The following is a 14,027-nucleotide window of genomic DNA, read 5'->3' on the forward strand; positions in this document are numbered from 1 at the left end:
TTATGTCTTGCATACCAGAAAACTTTACCACCTGGTTACTACTCAGTGTTCACTTTTATTGGTTATTTTCTTTTTTTCCACCTCTCTTTTCCCAAGAAGGGAAAAGGAAATTTTGTTTTCAGCTGAGTGGAAGTAGGGTATTTTAGTAAAAGTGAATTTTAGTTTTATCATATTATTAAATAATGTGTAGGCAATTATGAAAGGAATTTTAAAATATAGTCGTTCTCCTTTGGGTGTTAACAGTTGTGAGATGAAACAGTTAACAAACTTCTCCTGTAAAACGGACTTTTATTGTAAATGTGTCAGTTGCCAGGCCATATTTATCCTGCTGCATATGAGTATTTTCACTATACCTATACAGGAAGCAAAAATCTGTGTTAAAATTTCAGAATTTTTACTTTTCAGTTACCAGTATCTGGTTATACCTATTTGAACTTCAAATAAGAAACATCATCTTTACAAGGCAAAGGGAAAATCCTTTTATAGGTTCTGAGTGGTATGGGCTGTCATACTTGGCTCTTTGACAGCCATATTTCTTTCCTGGAATCAGAAGTTCTCTCTGGAGATCAGTTTGCCATATGCAAACTTAAATAGGCTTTGGCCTTTTCAGTTGACATCAGATGCTGACAACTGTTGTACTAGTTTCAGTTATGTTTGGCAGTTCTGTAATGAGATATAAATACCTTGTCTTCCTAAGAGTTGAATGAAAAGAGCATAAAGAAATTTTCTTCACAAATGAAACTTAATGATAGTCTCAGAATTGAAAATAAAGCAAACTGGGGGCAAGAATCCATTACAGAATATTGTCACAGATACCAGATTAATTTTTATTTTTGAGGCTTCATTAAAAAAAAAAAGTCCCTCTTAATGTGTCTGTACTGCAGTCAGTTAAGGAACTGCATGTAAATATATACATATAATGCAAATTTTAGTTTGTATGAGAATCTTTACATTTGGGAAGCCTTCTGTGATTTCCTCAATAGTTTTGTAGTGGGGTCTTATATGGAAGTGTCTCTTTGCTATTTATAGAAGCTGTCAACCCTAAAAGGTGTGAAAGCCTTGGTCATTACAACTTTAAGTTGTTCAGACAGGAGATACTCTCTAATTTTAATATTAACATCAGTATATGAATAAGGGTATCCTTATGGCTTTTTCTTTTGTGGCTATAGGAAGAATTCAGATTATTAACAGAATTTAGTATTATTAAACACAGGTGTGTCTGTGCAGACCTTTAAAACAACATAAAGCTCAGTAGTTGTTCATTACTCTCTCTGTATTGTGTTTATATACAGTACCTTGCATGATATATGCACTTCAATCAGAGTAATATATATGTAACATGGCAATATTAGAAGAAGCTGGTTGTCATCCTTCGCCTTTGACCTCAAGAAAGGCTATCATTTTTCATGAAATAAGTGCTTAATTTCAGAACTCTTTTCACACAGCCTGATGAATGAAAGCAAAGGAGTTAATGATGGGCATGAAGTGTTCTCAATTTATTGATTGTATTTCTTGTTCCCTCTTGGTCTGACAACACAGAACAATTCTGACATTCAGGAAATGCCATACCCTTGTTTACATAATCTTTGGGGGAAAGAGTCTTTCAAGAAAAGCAAATGTTTAAAAAGTAGTATTAGGCTTTCCCACACACATCATGGTGCTATTCCTACTATTACAGAAAGTCTTGCAGGAAAAAGGAAAATCTTATGCAAAAATAGCTTTAGTTTTTTTCAGAAGCTTGAATTTGACTCCTAAATAACCAGCATATCCTTTATTTAATTCTGTCCAGTTCTGACCAATAAAGCAAAAACATTGAATTTGAACAACTGCAGCATCCAGCTGTCTCATCATATAGCAAGTCACTCATGAAATCTGATGGAAATTAACTGAAGGATATGTAAAGAATGGGGTGTTGGGAATTTCTGTGGGTTGTACTGAAATTAAAGTGCTTGAGGCCCTGTGTTTTTCATAATAGATTGAATAAATGTTATTTCTGGCTTTATTTTAAAGCCAGCCTAAGCTACTGTTTGCTTTTATCATTAAAAAGCAGTTGGGAAATCAGCCTGGGTTCTGCCAGGCAGATGGCACTCGAGCAGTATGTTAGTCTGGAACTTGATTCTGGTTTATGAACGCAGAGGTTTATAAAACATTGAAGTCGTATGTCTGAAAATAAGAGTACCAGCAAGAGCAAATTTTATAATAAACCATATACCTTTTTCTCTTTGCTGGCAGATGTCTGTAACTAGCAATGTATTAATTTGTATGCCCAAACATTTTCTACTCTTTATACAAATTCCTTCCTTACATCCTTTTCTCTTGAAAGGTCTTGTGTCATTTGATACTCACATACAAGGAAGGAAATGGATTCCTTTTTGGTTTTATGTCTTTCTTTTGATGGGATTCTCTGTGTGGGGTTTTCTCTTATTTGTTCAGTGACTAAAAGTTCCTTGCATTAGACTGAGTCAGACCTTTTTAAGCAAATTTCTTTTGAAGCTTTTCATCTTTTTGAGCAGTCTTGCGGCTCAAAAAGTGTTGGTTTGTTTTATAGAAACTTAATTTACTGTTTAATGAGAGTAAATTTGGTCTTACACTTTTCACTTAAATGCCACATAAATATTCTGAAATACGTGGGAGAACATCCCATAATCCTTCTTTTTTTTTTTTTTTCCCCTTCCCTCACTCTGCTTCTTTTTTTCCATCTCTTGATCTGGAAAGGCATCTAATCATAAAGTAAATTTGATTATGGCTTGCCTTTTTGATACTTTATTTTGCATGCCTTTGGCTCTTTTGGGAAAAGTTCTGTTTCCTCCTATAATCTTTGTGGTATTTTCACTGTCTCTGTCAGTGAGTGTTTGATCATTTATCTTCCGTTTGATTAGAAATAGTTATATTCTACAAAACATCCTTTTTCTTCATGAAAACAACTACTGTTACTCATGGCAAAAGATTTATTATGCGGATACTGATCAGACTTCTGGCTTTTGGGATTAAGAACAACTTCCAAACTTTTGCTTCTGATTATAGTATGATAGCAGGTCCCTCAATTTATTTCACTGTCTTCTCCTTAAATATTTAATAATTGAACGACATTGTAGCTGTCTGCAGCTGCGTATTTTTTATTTGAACACCTAACACATCATTGTTGAAACTTACATTTTGCTAAATTATTTGTGACAAAAACCATGGAGACAGATATTTTTTTTCTAGGAAATACTGTATCAAACTACATTGTAAGGAAGAAATACCGAGATGTCACTGATGTGAGATATGACTAGCTTCCCTGAAGAAACACAGTGTATTGTGCCCTATGGAAGAATTGTGTTTGATTTGTTGACTTGCTGGATCTGAAACACAGCCTGTGCTTTTCTAATTTAAATCTGTAGTTTAATGTTTGCCTGCAAGAAATACGTACATCCATACCACATTAGCTTCTTTACTTAGATATTGTAGCCTCTGGATTGCAGAAATAGCTGTACTCTGTTTTCTGAAAATAAGGAATTAATTTTTTTTGCATTTCTGAAATCACAGTCATAGGAAAAGGTTAGTTATTTTCAATACTTATAATCTTGGTTTTTAATAATATTTTGTACTAGTTTTATATGTTTGCTTTTATTTCCATCAGATTGTTTGCCAGATGTTCTGCATTCTATCTTCCGATACTGTTTAAATTCTCTGCAGCTATGTGTCAGCAATGGTGATCTACATAATTACAAATGAAAACTGCAACTGGCTTTTCAGTTTCAGTGTTCAAGTTAGATACATGTTGATTTTAATGTTTGATAATCTAAGTCAACAATAACTGGGAAATAGCTGTTTATAACAAAGCTTTGGCTTCTTCCTATTCTTACCATTTAATGGAAACGTTATAATGTTATGAGTCAGAACATGGAGTTAAAATTACATTGATACATTTTATCAGATACTGGTACCACAGTGAAGTGTTTGTTGTTAATTTCTCTCTCTGAGGAATAAGCATTTAAAATCACTGTATTTCCTTAAATCTATGTTAAAGAGTAAATGGTTATTAGAGATGTAAAGAGTAATATGAAATTAGTAACTGTCAGCTAAATGGATTAGAAAGAGGTTTGTTGACTTGGGAGATACACATTTTAGAAGTCAACAAAGTGTAATATGTTCTTTGTAAATTATTATTAATTCCTATTAACATCTTTTTCCTTAAGATGTTCATGAATAAATTGCTTTTACAAGAATTTTTAATTGGATCTTTTAGGTTCTTGTCATTCACCGGAATCAATACTCCTTTTGTTCCCTTCATTCTGAATGTGTCGTGTATTACAGAATGAACATTGTTGGTTTAGTCTCTGTGGTGCAAAATGAAGCCTGTTTCTCTCAGAGGGGCTTTGTTTAATTTGGGAAGATGAGAAAAAAATTCTTTTAAAATAATGTTGAGTTGAAGTAGTTGTGAGCAAAGCAAAAAGGAAGAGTATGGTCTACTTCTTGCAGTTGAAGAACAATGGATATTTTAAAAGTCACGATTTCTAGTTTTTGTTTTGCCTAGATATTATTTCTCTTGGAAGGTTTATGTTATTTTTAGGAAATGTCCATTCACATGCTTATAGATGTAAGGCAGAATTATTTGGTTTATATCAATATTTGGGGTGTGTGTGTACACACACTGACTAGTTTGATGTAGCTACTGGGTGGGGAGAGTGATGAGAGGGATAGATAAAACCCCCTACTTAAAATTTCAGCTTACTAGTAAGGTAGTAAAGCATTTTTTTCTCATTCACAAAGACCTCGAGTAACTTGTCCTTAATACACCTGTGTTGTTTCCCTTTGTATTCAGGGAAGCAGTGTTTCTTAGTCCTGCGTCAGCAGCAGTTTAATATCCAGGCTCTTGTGGCTGTGGGACAGCATGCAAGCAAGCAGATGGTAAAGTTTGCTGCCAAGTAAGTAAGCAATTATATCCTGTTGTCAGAGTAAACAATGGTGGGAACCAGGACTCCCAGGGGTTGGGACCATTTTCACACATTAACATCAATGCTTCGTTTGTTTTAAAATGTAGTTATTTAAATTGTCAGCTCTCTACTGCATTGAATACATTACACTGACAAAAGCTAAAATAGAGAACAGGCTTGAAATTCATTCTGAACTGCTGAAGCAGCATTCTTTCACCATAGACAACCTACATTTACTTTCAAGCCAGCTAACAAAAAGTCTGGTGAACTGAGCTTAGTGGGACACTTCATTCTGTGCGTGGTGCTTGTGTATGTCTGCACATGTTCAGGGTTTTTCTTCTACAAAATGTGCAGCGTAGTAGTAAGTTTTATAGCTAGAACTGACATGGAGAAGTTCCATATTGCAAGTTGAAGAACGCAGATTAGCTTCTGTGCACTGAATTAATCTTATTTACACCTTATTTTTTGGCACTATAATGTTTAAGGAAAGATATAAGTTATTTATTTAAATATTGGGGGAGGGTAATAGGTAGGCTTGCCAGTTAAACAGGTGTTTGTTGCTGTAATTTAAATTCAGTTATTTGGTTTATTTTGCTCTTAAAGATAAAAAAAACACCTTCCCTAATGCTTGCCTCAAGATTGTGCTTTCAGTTTGTTCAGTACTGAATATGCTAGCATGATAAAGGTGTTCTTATAGTAGAGATTTTAATCATGTATGTCTGCTTGTTCATAAATAGAAATGTGGATCAGTTCAGTGCAATAATATGTTTAACATGTGGCACTTGAGTTGCTTCTGTGTAGTTCTTGGCATTACTCTCATGTCTGGGAAGGGAGCCCCCACTAATTAGCTGCGAAAGTGCTACAGCCTTCAACCTTCAATATGTCAGGGAGAGGAGGGATTCATTATAGTACAGACTTCCAGAAGCCAAGTTAAAAGGTTAGGATAATGCTTCTGCTGTTGAGATTCAAGGCAATGGGAAAACAGAGCCAGCAGTGTTTGTTGTTTGGTGATGCTTAGCATTGGTAGTGCCAGTGTGGAGCATGCTGTTTACAGGTGTTTGTGAGCCAAAGTGTAGTGTTTTGTTTCATGAAATAGTTTGTTCTCTCCAGTGCTTAGAATCTTTGACAAGAATTAAGTGTATAATCTACTTGTTCCCTAATTCATCTCCCTCTAACCTACCAACAGTCTGCCTGTACTTTCTCAACAAAGTTGTGTTACCAAACAGTGAAACAACTATTATAGTTCTGATGCTCACTCTCCTATTATCTAGTTCTCTCCAGCACCTCTCTTTTTCAGTTTTCTTTGGAGTTCTTTCCTCTACAGCTGAATTTCTTCATGAGTGGCAGAGCTCAGTGGTTAGGAGCTCATGAAAGGGAAGAGTTGTAAGAGTTGTAGGAGTTCCATGGAACTTGTAGGAGTTCCTTGATTATATATATTTTTGTGTGTGTGTGTGTGGATCAACTTATCTTTTTTTACTCCATTACTTTTTTTCTGTCAGGTTAGTGATTAAAAGCAGATCATGGAGGTCCAGAGCTAACAAGGAGTGGTAAATGGGGGAGAAGGGTATCTGGAAAGAGTAGAGCGCAAAGCTCCTCTCTTCTGGCAGCAGTCAGCTGTTAAATCAGATGGAACCTCATCCTTTGGTTCTTTCCAATTCTCTGTCATCTCCCCACTTTTCTTGACAGACCTGAGTAGGCAGACTCATGTTTGTGCTCTATTTTGACTTTTCATTCTGCTCTTTTTTGTGACAGCATTTGCTAGCTAAATCCTGATACTTCAGCCTCTCTTAATTTATAGCATGCATGTCTTACGAATTACTTGTGCTTCTGAAATGCTTATATGGTTATCATCACATTCTTTGAATGATAGGCTATTCTCTGCTGCAGCCCTCTGGGTTTTCTTTTGGGGGTTTTCTTTTGTTTTGACACAATTAATGCAATCATTTATCATGATTCCTTCCCACCAACAAACATACTTCATTAATATCCTGCCATGCTGTTACTTTTTCCAGTGTTTTAGCTTCTACAATTTTGTCTGATGTTGCCAATGGAGCTGCCTTGTCTCCTTCAGAGGCTGATGCTGTTCCCTGACTTGTGCACTGTGGTCTCTGTGCCAGTAACACCTGAAGCACAGCAACAGTACGTGCTTTGTCTTCAGGCACTTTCATGCTAGTTTTCACCTGTTGTAGAATAAAGCCATTGTTACTATTAGATGAGACTGGTCTTAGATGTCTAAAAATAACTGTACTGTTTCTCTGCCTTTCTCAGTGTCTTTTTTCATCCTCTCCTTTTGTTTCTGATACATTAAATGAGGAGACACACATTTATTGATGAAAACATTTAACTTAAAAACCTTACATTTCATTAAATTTTTTAACTAAACTTTTTCACTGGTAGTCCATAAATTTTATTTTTCATGTACTACTTTATCATATTTTGATATTGGGTCCAAAATGTTCTTTAAAATACTTTGTGAAATTCTGGATATTGAACTTTTAATGAGAACTGATTAAATCATGAGCATTTTTTCTACAGACTTTCATAAATAATAAACCAGTTCCTCTTTTAGATATTGGCACATGGAAACCAAGAACTTTCATAACCTTCTGTGGTCTAGCGACATTCTTATACTAATTATCTCCATTGTCATAAGTATGTGAGTTCTTTTTAGTAAAACATTCTTAATACTGGTTTAACTCAGTTTTAGAAAGAAATTTCTGTGAGTTAATCTATGAAAATTTTATAGTTGAACTTATAGAACATGCATAGTCAACACCATAGAGCCACTGGAGATACTGGATTGGCAGTTATGGAGTCTTTTATCAGAAAAAAAAACCCTGCCTAGTCCTGCAGTGGATACTGTATAAGAGAAAGAGTTGTCTCTGTCAGCCAGTAGAGGTGACAAGTGATGCAATTAGTAATTCATCAGCCTGCTTTTTTTCTGCAGTGTATTGGGTGTGGTTGGTTTTAGTTTTCTTTTCTTTTTTTTAGATCAGCATTAAGCCTCCTCCTTTATCCCCCCATATCCATGTCATATGATTTAGCAGTTGTGAGAGGTGGTTAACAGATTCTAATTTAGCTGCCCAAATATTGTGCCCTCACTCAGGAAGTAACTTGATGGCTCTTTATAGAGGCTATAGAATGGAAATTCAGAAGAGAGATTTAAAGGGGGGGGGGGGGGGGGGGAGAGGAAAGATAGGTAAGCATTTATGAAAATACTTCACAGTGTAGAAAAATACACATAAGTTCATCAGCTAGATAAATTGGTAATACTAGGAAAACTGTTGCATGTTGCAGAAATATTTAAATATTTTCTTTATCCATTTCTGTTTAACTTTTATATCAGTGATCTGGAAGAAAATGTTAAATCGCAGCTGTTAAGTTTGCTGGCAACACAGAAATTGGAATGGTAAAGTGGGGGCTAAGAGTATATAGTAACCAGGGTTCATTTAGAATAATTGCTTTGTCTCTCCTCAGTATGCATTTTGTATCTTTGTGATCATTAGTTCAGATTCTATGTATGTTCAGGATTAATATGTAGGAAAGTAAGTGATGAGAAATGTAGGATAACTGACTTAACAGGAGCCCATGTGGTTCTCTTGGCTACTATACTAGGAGATTTGAGTTTTGAAAAAGAGGACTAAAATGCCATTAATGCAATATATGCCAGTTATTAGACTATTTCTGAAATATTTTGGCCACTTTTGTTATCTTGTATAGGAATATATGTCAAATTGGAAAAGGTTGATGGTGAAGCTGCAAGATGAAATGATATGCAGTCAGGCAGATCTGCCTTCCTGTGAGACTAAAGAAAACTCCCTATTCTATTGAAGGGATTTTAGTGATGCAAATTCCAGTCTGATGGTATCTATGCAAGAAGATTTTCTGCCTGTGGAGGGTTCTTTACATTGCAGATACAAAGGTATGACACGATGCAGTGAACAGAAGCTGAAGCTAGGTAGGGAAAGGGAAATAAATTGCCTTTTTTTTTTATTTTCCCTCAATACAAATCATTAAAAATGTGTAGTGAATTTTGCTGCTTAAGATCTTTAAAAGAAGATAGATTTTACAGTTGCTCTTAACTGAGTTGAGTATAAAATGTTTATACTTTCAGCTATTTACAAAGTGAACTAATTTTTCCAAAGTAAACTATTACCTTCAACTTTCACTGACATTCAGATAAAGAATAATTGATTATTGGTTTATGACAATTGTTTTAGTATTTTTAGGTTTAATAATGGATAAATACAATAATTTGTGTAATCTGCTTACAGAAACACACCGTTAAAGAAAAAAACAAACAAGAAAATTTCTGAACAAGTATAGATGCTTCCAAGAAGTAAAACATTTTCTATGTAAAGTGTATAAATAACCAAGTTTCTTTCAGTTCTTCAGACTTTTGATCAAGAAAATATGGATTGTGATTCACTTAGGGAGGCCCACAGGGGGTTCAGTTTGCAACATGGAGCTGTTGATGAAAGATGTTGTCATACAGACTACAATAATGCAATCCTGTGGTTAAAAGAGAAAGTCTTGGCTAATAGACCTGCAGATAATTAAGAGGGACATAAGGCATCTAGTGGACGTTCTAGTAACTATAGTCTTGATATTTTGAAAGAAACATTACATTTAAAGAAGCAGTTTGCTATACAGAGGAATCTTTTAACATTGGACTTTATACTAAAACAGCTTTGTTAAGGATTATAAAATGTAAACGTCATCTGTTTTAGTGCATCATGCACCTAATTTAGTTGCTAGTCCTTTGTAATATTAATTACAGTTAGAAATATTGTTGTCTTGAATGGAAATGGTGATAGCTTTGGCATGCTTTCCTGGTACTTGTTCACTTTTTGTTTGTTTGGGGATTTTTTTTAGCCAGGGGATTTTCATCAAAAAAATCACTTAGATTACTTAGGCTGCTGCTGCGGAGAACAGTTTGCTATAGTTACTAGCATTCAATTAAAGCATCTTGTTTCTTCTTGTAACTTGAACTGAAATTATAATTTCAGTATAATTCTTGGAATTCCCTGTTGGGATCAAAGCAGCACCTTCTAGGTTTTCGTAGTTTTCATATGATGCACGAACATCTACTTCCGTACCAGGTTAAATATGTAGTCTGAAGAGGAAAGGCATATTTTCTAATTATCAAGTGAAAGTCCAGAGTAGATGATGAATATTTGTAAAAAACAAAGATGCCCATGTGCAGTAGAAAACTTGGTAGTGCTTTATGTGCCCAGGCTGTATGCATACTTGGATACAAGGATCTACATAGGTAGGAACTGAGTTGAAATACATCTTAAAATTATGTCACATTTAATGACTGCGGGTTGTTACAGTTTTAAAGTGTGCTCCAGATGAAGATGCATAGTGTTTTAAGTGCAACTCCAGTTTAGAGACAGAAAAAGCACATTTAATCACAAGTGAAATGTTTAAGGTTCTGCTATGCAAGTTTGCGAAGCAATATTACAGTTACAATGATGTGAAAGTCAGTTTCTGCCTGTATTTTTAAACCAGTACCATTTTACATGTCTTGCATTCCATGTATGTTCTGATCAAAGCTCTGTAATGACTTCACAAACACCAGTTCTTAGTCATGGGATTGGTAATCTGATGATGAATCCATCATACAACATAATTTAACTATTATTTTGTTTTTCATGGTGCAGAGAATTTGCTTCAGTAAGTTTAAAACTTTTTTTTTTTTATTTGCTATTACTAGTGAGAGGGTTTTTACTCAGCAGATTAGAAACTTTTCTTTTCAGTGAAGACACTGCTATTCATGTCATTAGTAGTCTTTTCTGGGTATTTGCCAAAATGCCAACATGAAAAAGGAGGTGGGGAAAATAGAGGAGAACTGTTTAGGGAAAAAAAGTTAGCATAAGAGTAAAGCTTTAATTCTTTTAAACACCACCACAAGGATGATCAGGGGTCTGGAGCATCTCTTATGAGGAGAGACTGTGGGATCTGGGCCTGTTTAGTCTAGAGAAGAGAAGACTGAGAGGGGATCTCATGAATGCATGTAAATACCTCAAAGGTGGGTGCCAGGAGGATGGTGCCAGACTCTACAGTTTTGCCCAGCAACAGGATGAGGAGCAATGGCCATAGACTAAAAACCAAGAAGTTTCACCTCAACATGAGGAAGAACTTCTTTTTGTTGAGGGTGGCAGAGCACTGGAACAGGCTGCCTAGGGAGGTTGTAGTCTCCTTCTCTGGAGACATTCAATGATATTCTCTGTGCATTTCTTATCATCACATTCTCTTGCCTCCAAAGCATTGTATTGCTGCCTTTGTTGTTTTAAGGAGGTTTTAATAATCATTTGCAATAGAGTGTACTTCTAAGCACCAAGTGCCATTTCTCCTTGTCTTTTTTGAATTTGTTGCCTCTGCTTAAATAATGGAGATGGAGGTTCACCCTTAACTAAATGAATTCTGATTTAAAGCCTACTGTCAACTTGTGCTTTGTACAAATTTAGCCATTTATTCATTACACTGATTTGAGCAACTGGAGCTCTTTTAAAATGGAAATGCACCTGAAAAACATACTCTTCACAAATTTTATACAGTATGTGGAATTACCTAATGGTTAAGCAGTTCAAGCACGTAAAGCAGCATTGTGTGTATAACTTTCAGAGCAGCTACCAATGAGTTACATTACCTGAAAGTTATTACTGTCAAAGAAATAGTGTAATCAACTAAAATGCACAAAATTAGTTTTGAAAGTTTTTTGTAATTTACTTAATAATGATACTGTTAGGTTTTGAGAGTTTTGATGCTTGAATTTTCCACTGTAACTTTAATATGATCAGATTTTTAAAAACTTTGAGCATTTAAATTCAAAACTTATGTTGAATAACTTAAATCTGAGCTCAGCTTTATAACATCAAAAAGTTTGTCCCAAGTTTGAACAAAGATCTATGTAGATTTTCTTAGGGCTGATATGGATGCTTCAGGAATACTAGAAAGTCATGCAAATAAGCAGTTATAGTTGGCAACACTTGGTGATTTGTTCTCAGCTCCTTCTGGGTCACACCACTTGAGCTTTATCAGAGAAGAAAACTTAAAATTTCCCTTATCAACTAAAAGAATAAACTTTATTGTTTACCCAGGTAAATCCTACTTTAAAAATGTGAGAGGATGACTAATTCCAAACATAGATATTTCTAAAGAGAAACTTCTCAGTCCTAGAAAGTTTCTCATGTGGTTTTACTGTAGCTGTATGTACAAAAGGACTGTAGGGCTAGAATACAGAGGTTTTGTTCCCAGCTCTTAGACTGGCTTACTCCAGGTGGTGCTAGACAAACTGATACAGATACAAGTGGATTGTAGTTGCCATCAGCAGTACCTGCTTGTATTCTGTCCTTACCTCCTTTAACTGGGAGTTATTGCCCCTCAGTAACACCTGCTGTTCATATAAATCTTTTATTTCACCACCCTCCAACTTAGCTGTATGGGTTTTGTGGGTTGATTTTTTTCAGGGGCATGGAGAAGGGTTTAACTGAAAAAAAAAAATAAAGAAAAAAAATCCAGCCTTGTAAACTTCAAGATTGTTAATTGCTCTTTGCTTTACAAGATCAGTAGTGTCCAGTGACACCCTTGCTCACCTCTTACTGTTTGCAGTTAAATTGTGGTTCTGCTACTGTCCTGCTTTCTAAGGGCTTATGTAGTCAAGTGACGTACATAAAGTGCTTTCCAGTCTTCTCAAGAAGGCCAGAGAAGTGAAAGGTGAAGTTAATGGTAATAGTTATTTTTCATAAAAAGGAAAGAAATATTTTCTAATACTTGGCTTTTTGTAACCAAGCTAGCAAAGAGACAATGAAAATGTATTTCCAGTGGGGTGAGATTATCTGTAGAAAATCACTGGTTTCAAGTCCAGTACCTTAAATACCTAAATAAAAGCTGCTTATCCAAATTATTTTCTTACCTATGACTCTTGAGACTTTTGTTATTGTTTGCTTATAGCACACTAACTTTATATCAGATTTTTGGAAGACATTCAACAAGCAGTATAGTGTTTTAATATTCTATTAGTGACTGTTAGCACAGAGCAATTAAGATGTCTCCTGAAATGAGAGAAATGACTTACAAGCGTCTTGCATCTTTCAGTAACAAGCCCTGTATTTTAAACAAGCTCAGACTTCCTTTCAGTTTGTTGCTCTGCTGGCTAAGACATGTCTTTCAGATAACTGCATCAGCTGACACATAGAAGAATGTATTGTGGCCTAGAAGAACTATGCAACTTGTCAGTTTATGTATATACACACAAAAACTGAGTGAGCACTAATTCTTTCACTCCAAAGTTTTTTATCCTAGTTTGAATTTATCATGGCTGGGAGTATTTTAGCAAAGTCCTTAATTACTCAGTTATTATATATATAATAAGTAACTTTTCCTAAATCCTTAATTCTGTTTTGCTGTTCCAGCAGTCCAGGCAGTACATGAACTCGGTACTGAGTCTGGTGCAGTGTGCAGTGAAATTTAGTAAACATCCTATCCTATCTTTATTGACAGCATCAACAAAGAGAGCATTGTGGATATAGAAGGCGTTGTGAGGAAAGCACATCAGAAAATTGGAGGTTGTACTCAGCAAGATGTTGAGCTTCACGTTCAAAAGGTAAATTTGAGCAAGTGGGGCACTGGTTGATTGTTGGAGAAATCATCTGTCTAGGTTGTCAATCTGCAGCCCCATACCAGAGAAACAAAACTGCTTAAAACTACAAATTCAAGTGTATCATACATAAACAGGAAACATTTCTGGGTTTAAGACATTTGACTTTTAGAATTTTCTATTTTTATCTGCCATTTGAATTACAGTACAAAGTAAAATAAAGTATCTCACTGGAACAATTGGGCTAAGAATGCTTGTAATTCTGGATTTTTATTCATAACTGCAGCAGATCCTGTAAAAAAATGTCTGATTCTTTTTAAGTGCAAGTCAGAAGTTTCTTCTTTATCACAGAGTTTCAATCTTCCCCTTAGTACAATAGAATGGAATACGTATCTCAGCAAAAGTAGAGCACTGGCTGAACAGTATGGAAGCTCTTGAAATCTGAAATTCCTGTAGCTTGTGTTGTAGGGCTGGAGGAAGTGCAACTTTATAATTTGTTTAAA

At 35.2% G+C, this 14,027-nt stretch overlaps 1 protein-coding gene across 1 annotated transcript in view; it reads left to right on the plus strand.

Annotated features, from left to right (window-relative positions):
* The window catches only part of DARS1 (aspartyl-tRNA synthetase 1), a 41,741-nt gene that overhangs the window by 7,698 nt on the left and 20,016 nt on the right, over positions 1-14,027 (plus strand). Inside the window, exons 4-5 of the mRNA XM_057401847.1 lie at positions 4,808-4,910; positions 13,428-13,530. Coding sequence (XP_057257830.1) covers positions 4,808-4,910; positions 13,428-13,530 — 206 coding nt within the window. The remainder of the gene's footprint in view (positions 1-4,807; positions 4,911-13,427; positions 13,531-14,027) is intronic.

This window comes from Pezoporus wallicus, unplaced genomic scaffold (genome assembly GCF_028554395.1).
Source record: "Pezoporus wallicus isolate ANWC-B61680 ecotype Strahan unplaced genomic scaffold, APGP_CSIRO_Pwel_v1 contig_865, whole genome shotgun sequence".
In the NCBI taxonomy this organism is placed as follows: Eukaryota; Metazoa; Chordata; class Aves; order Psittaciformes; family Psittacidae; genus Pezoporus; species Pezoporus wallicus.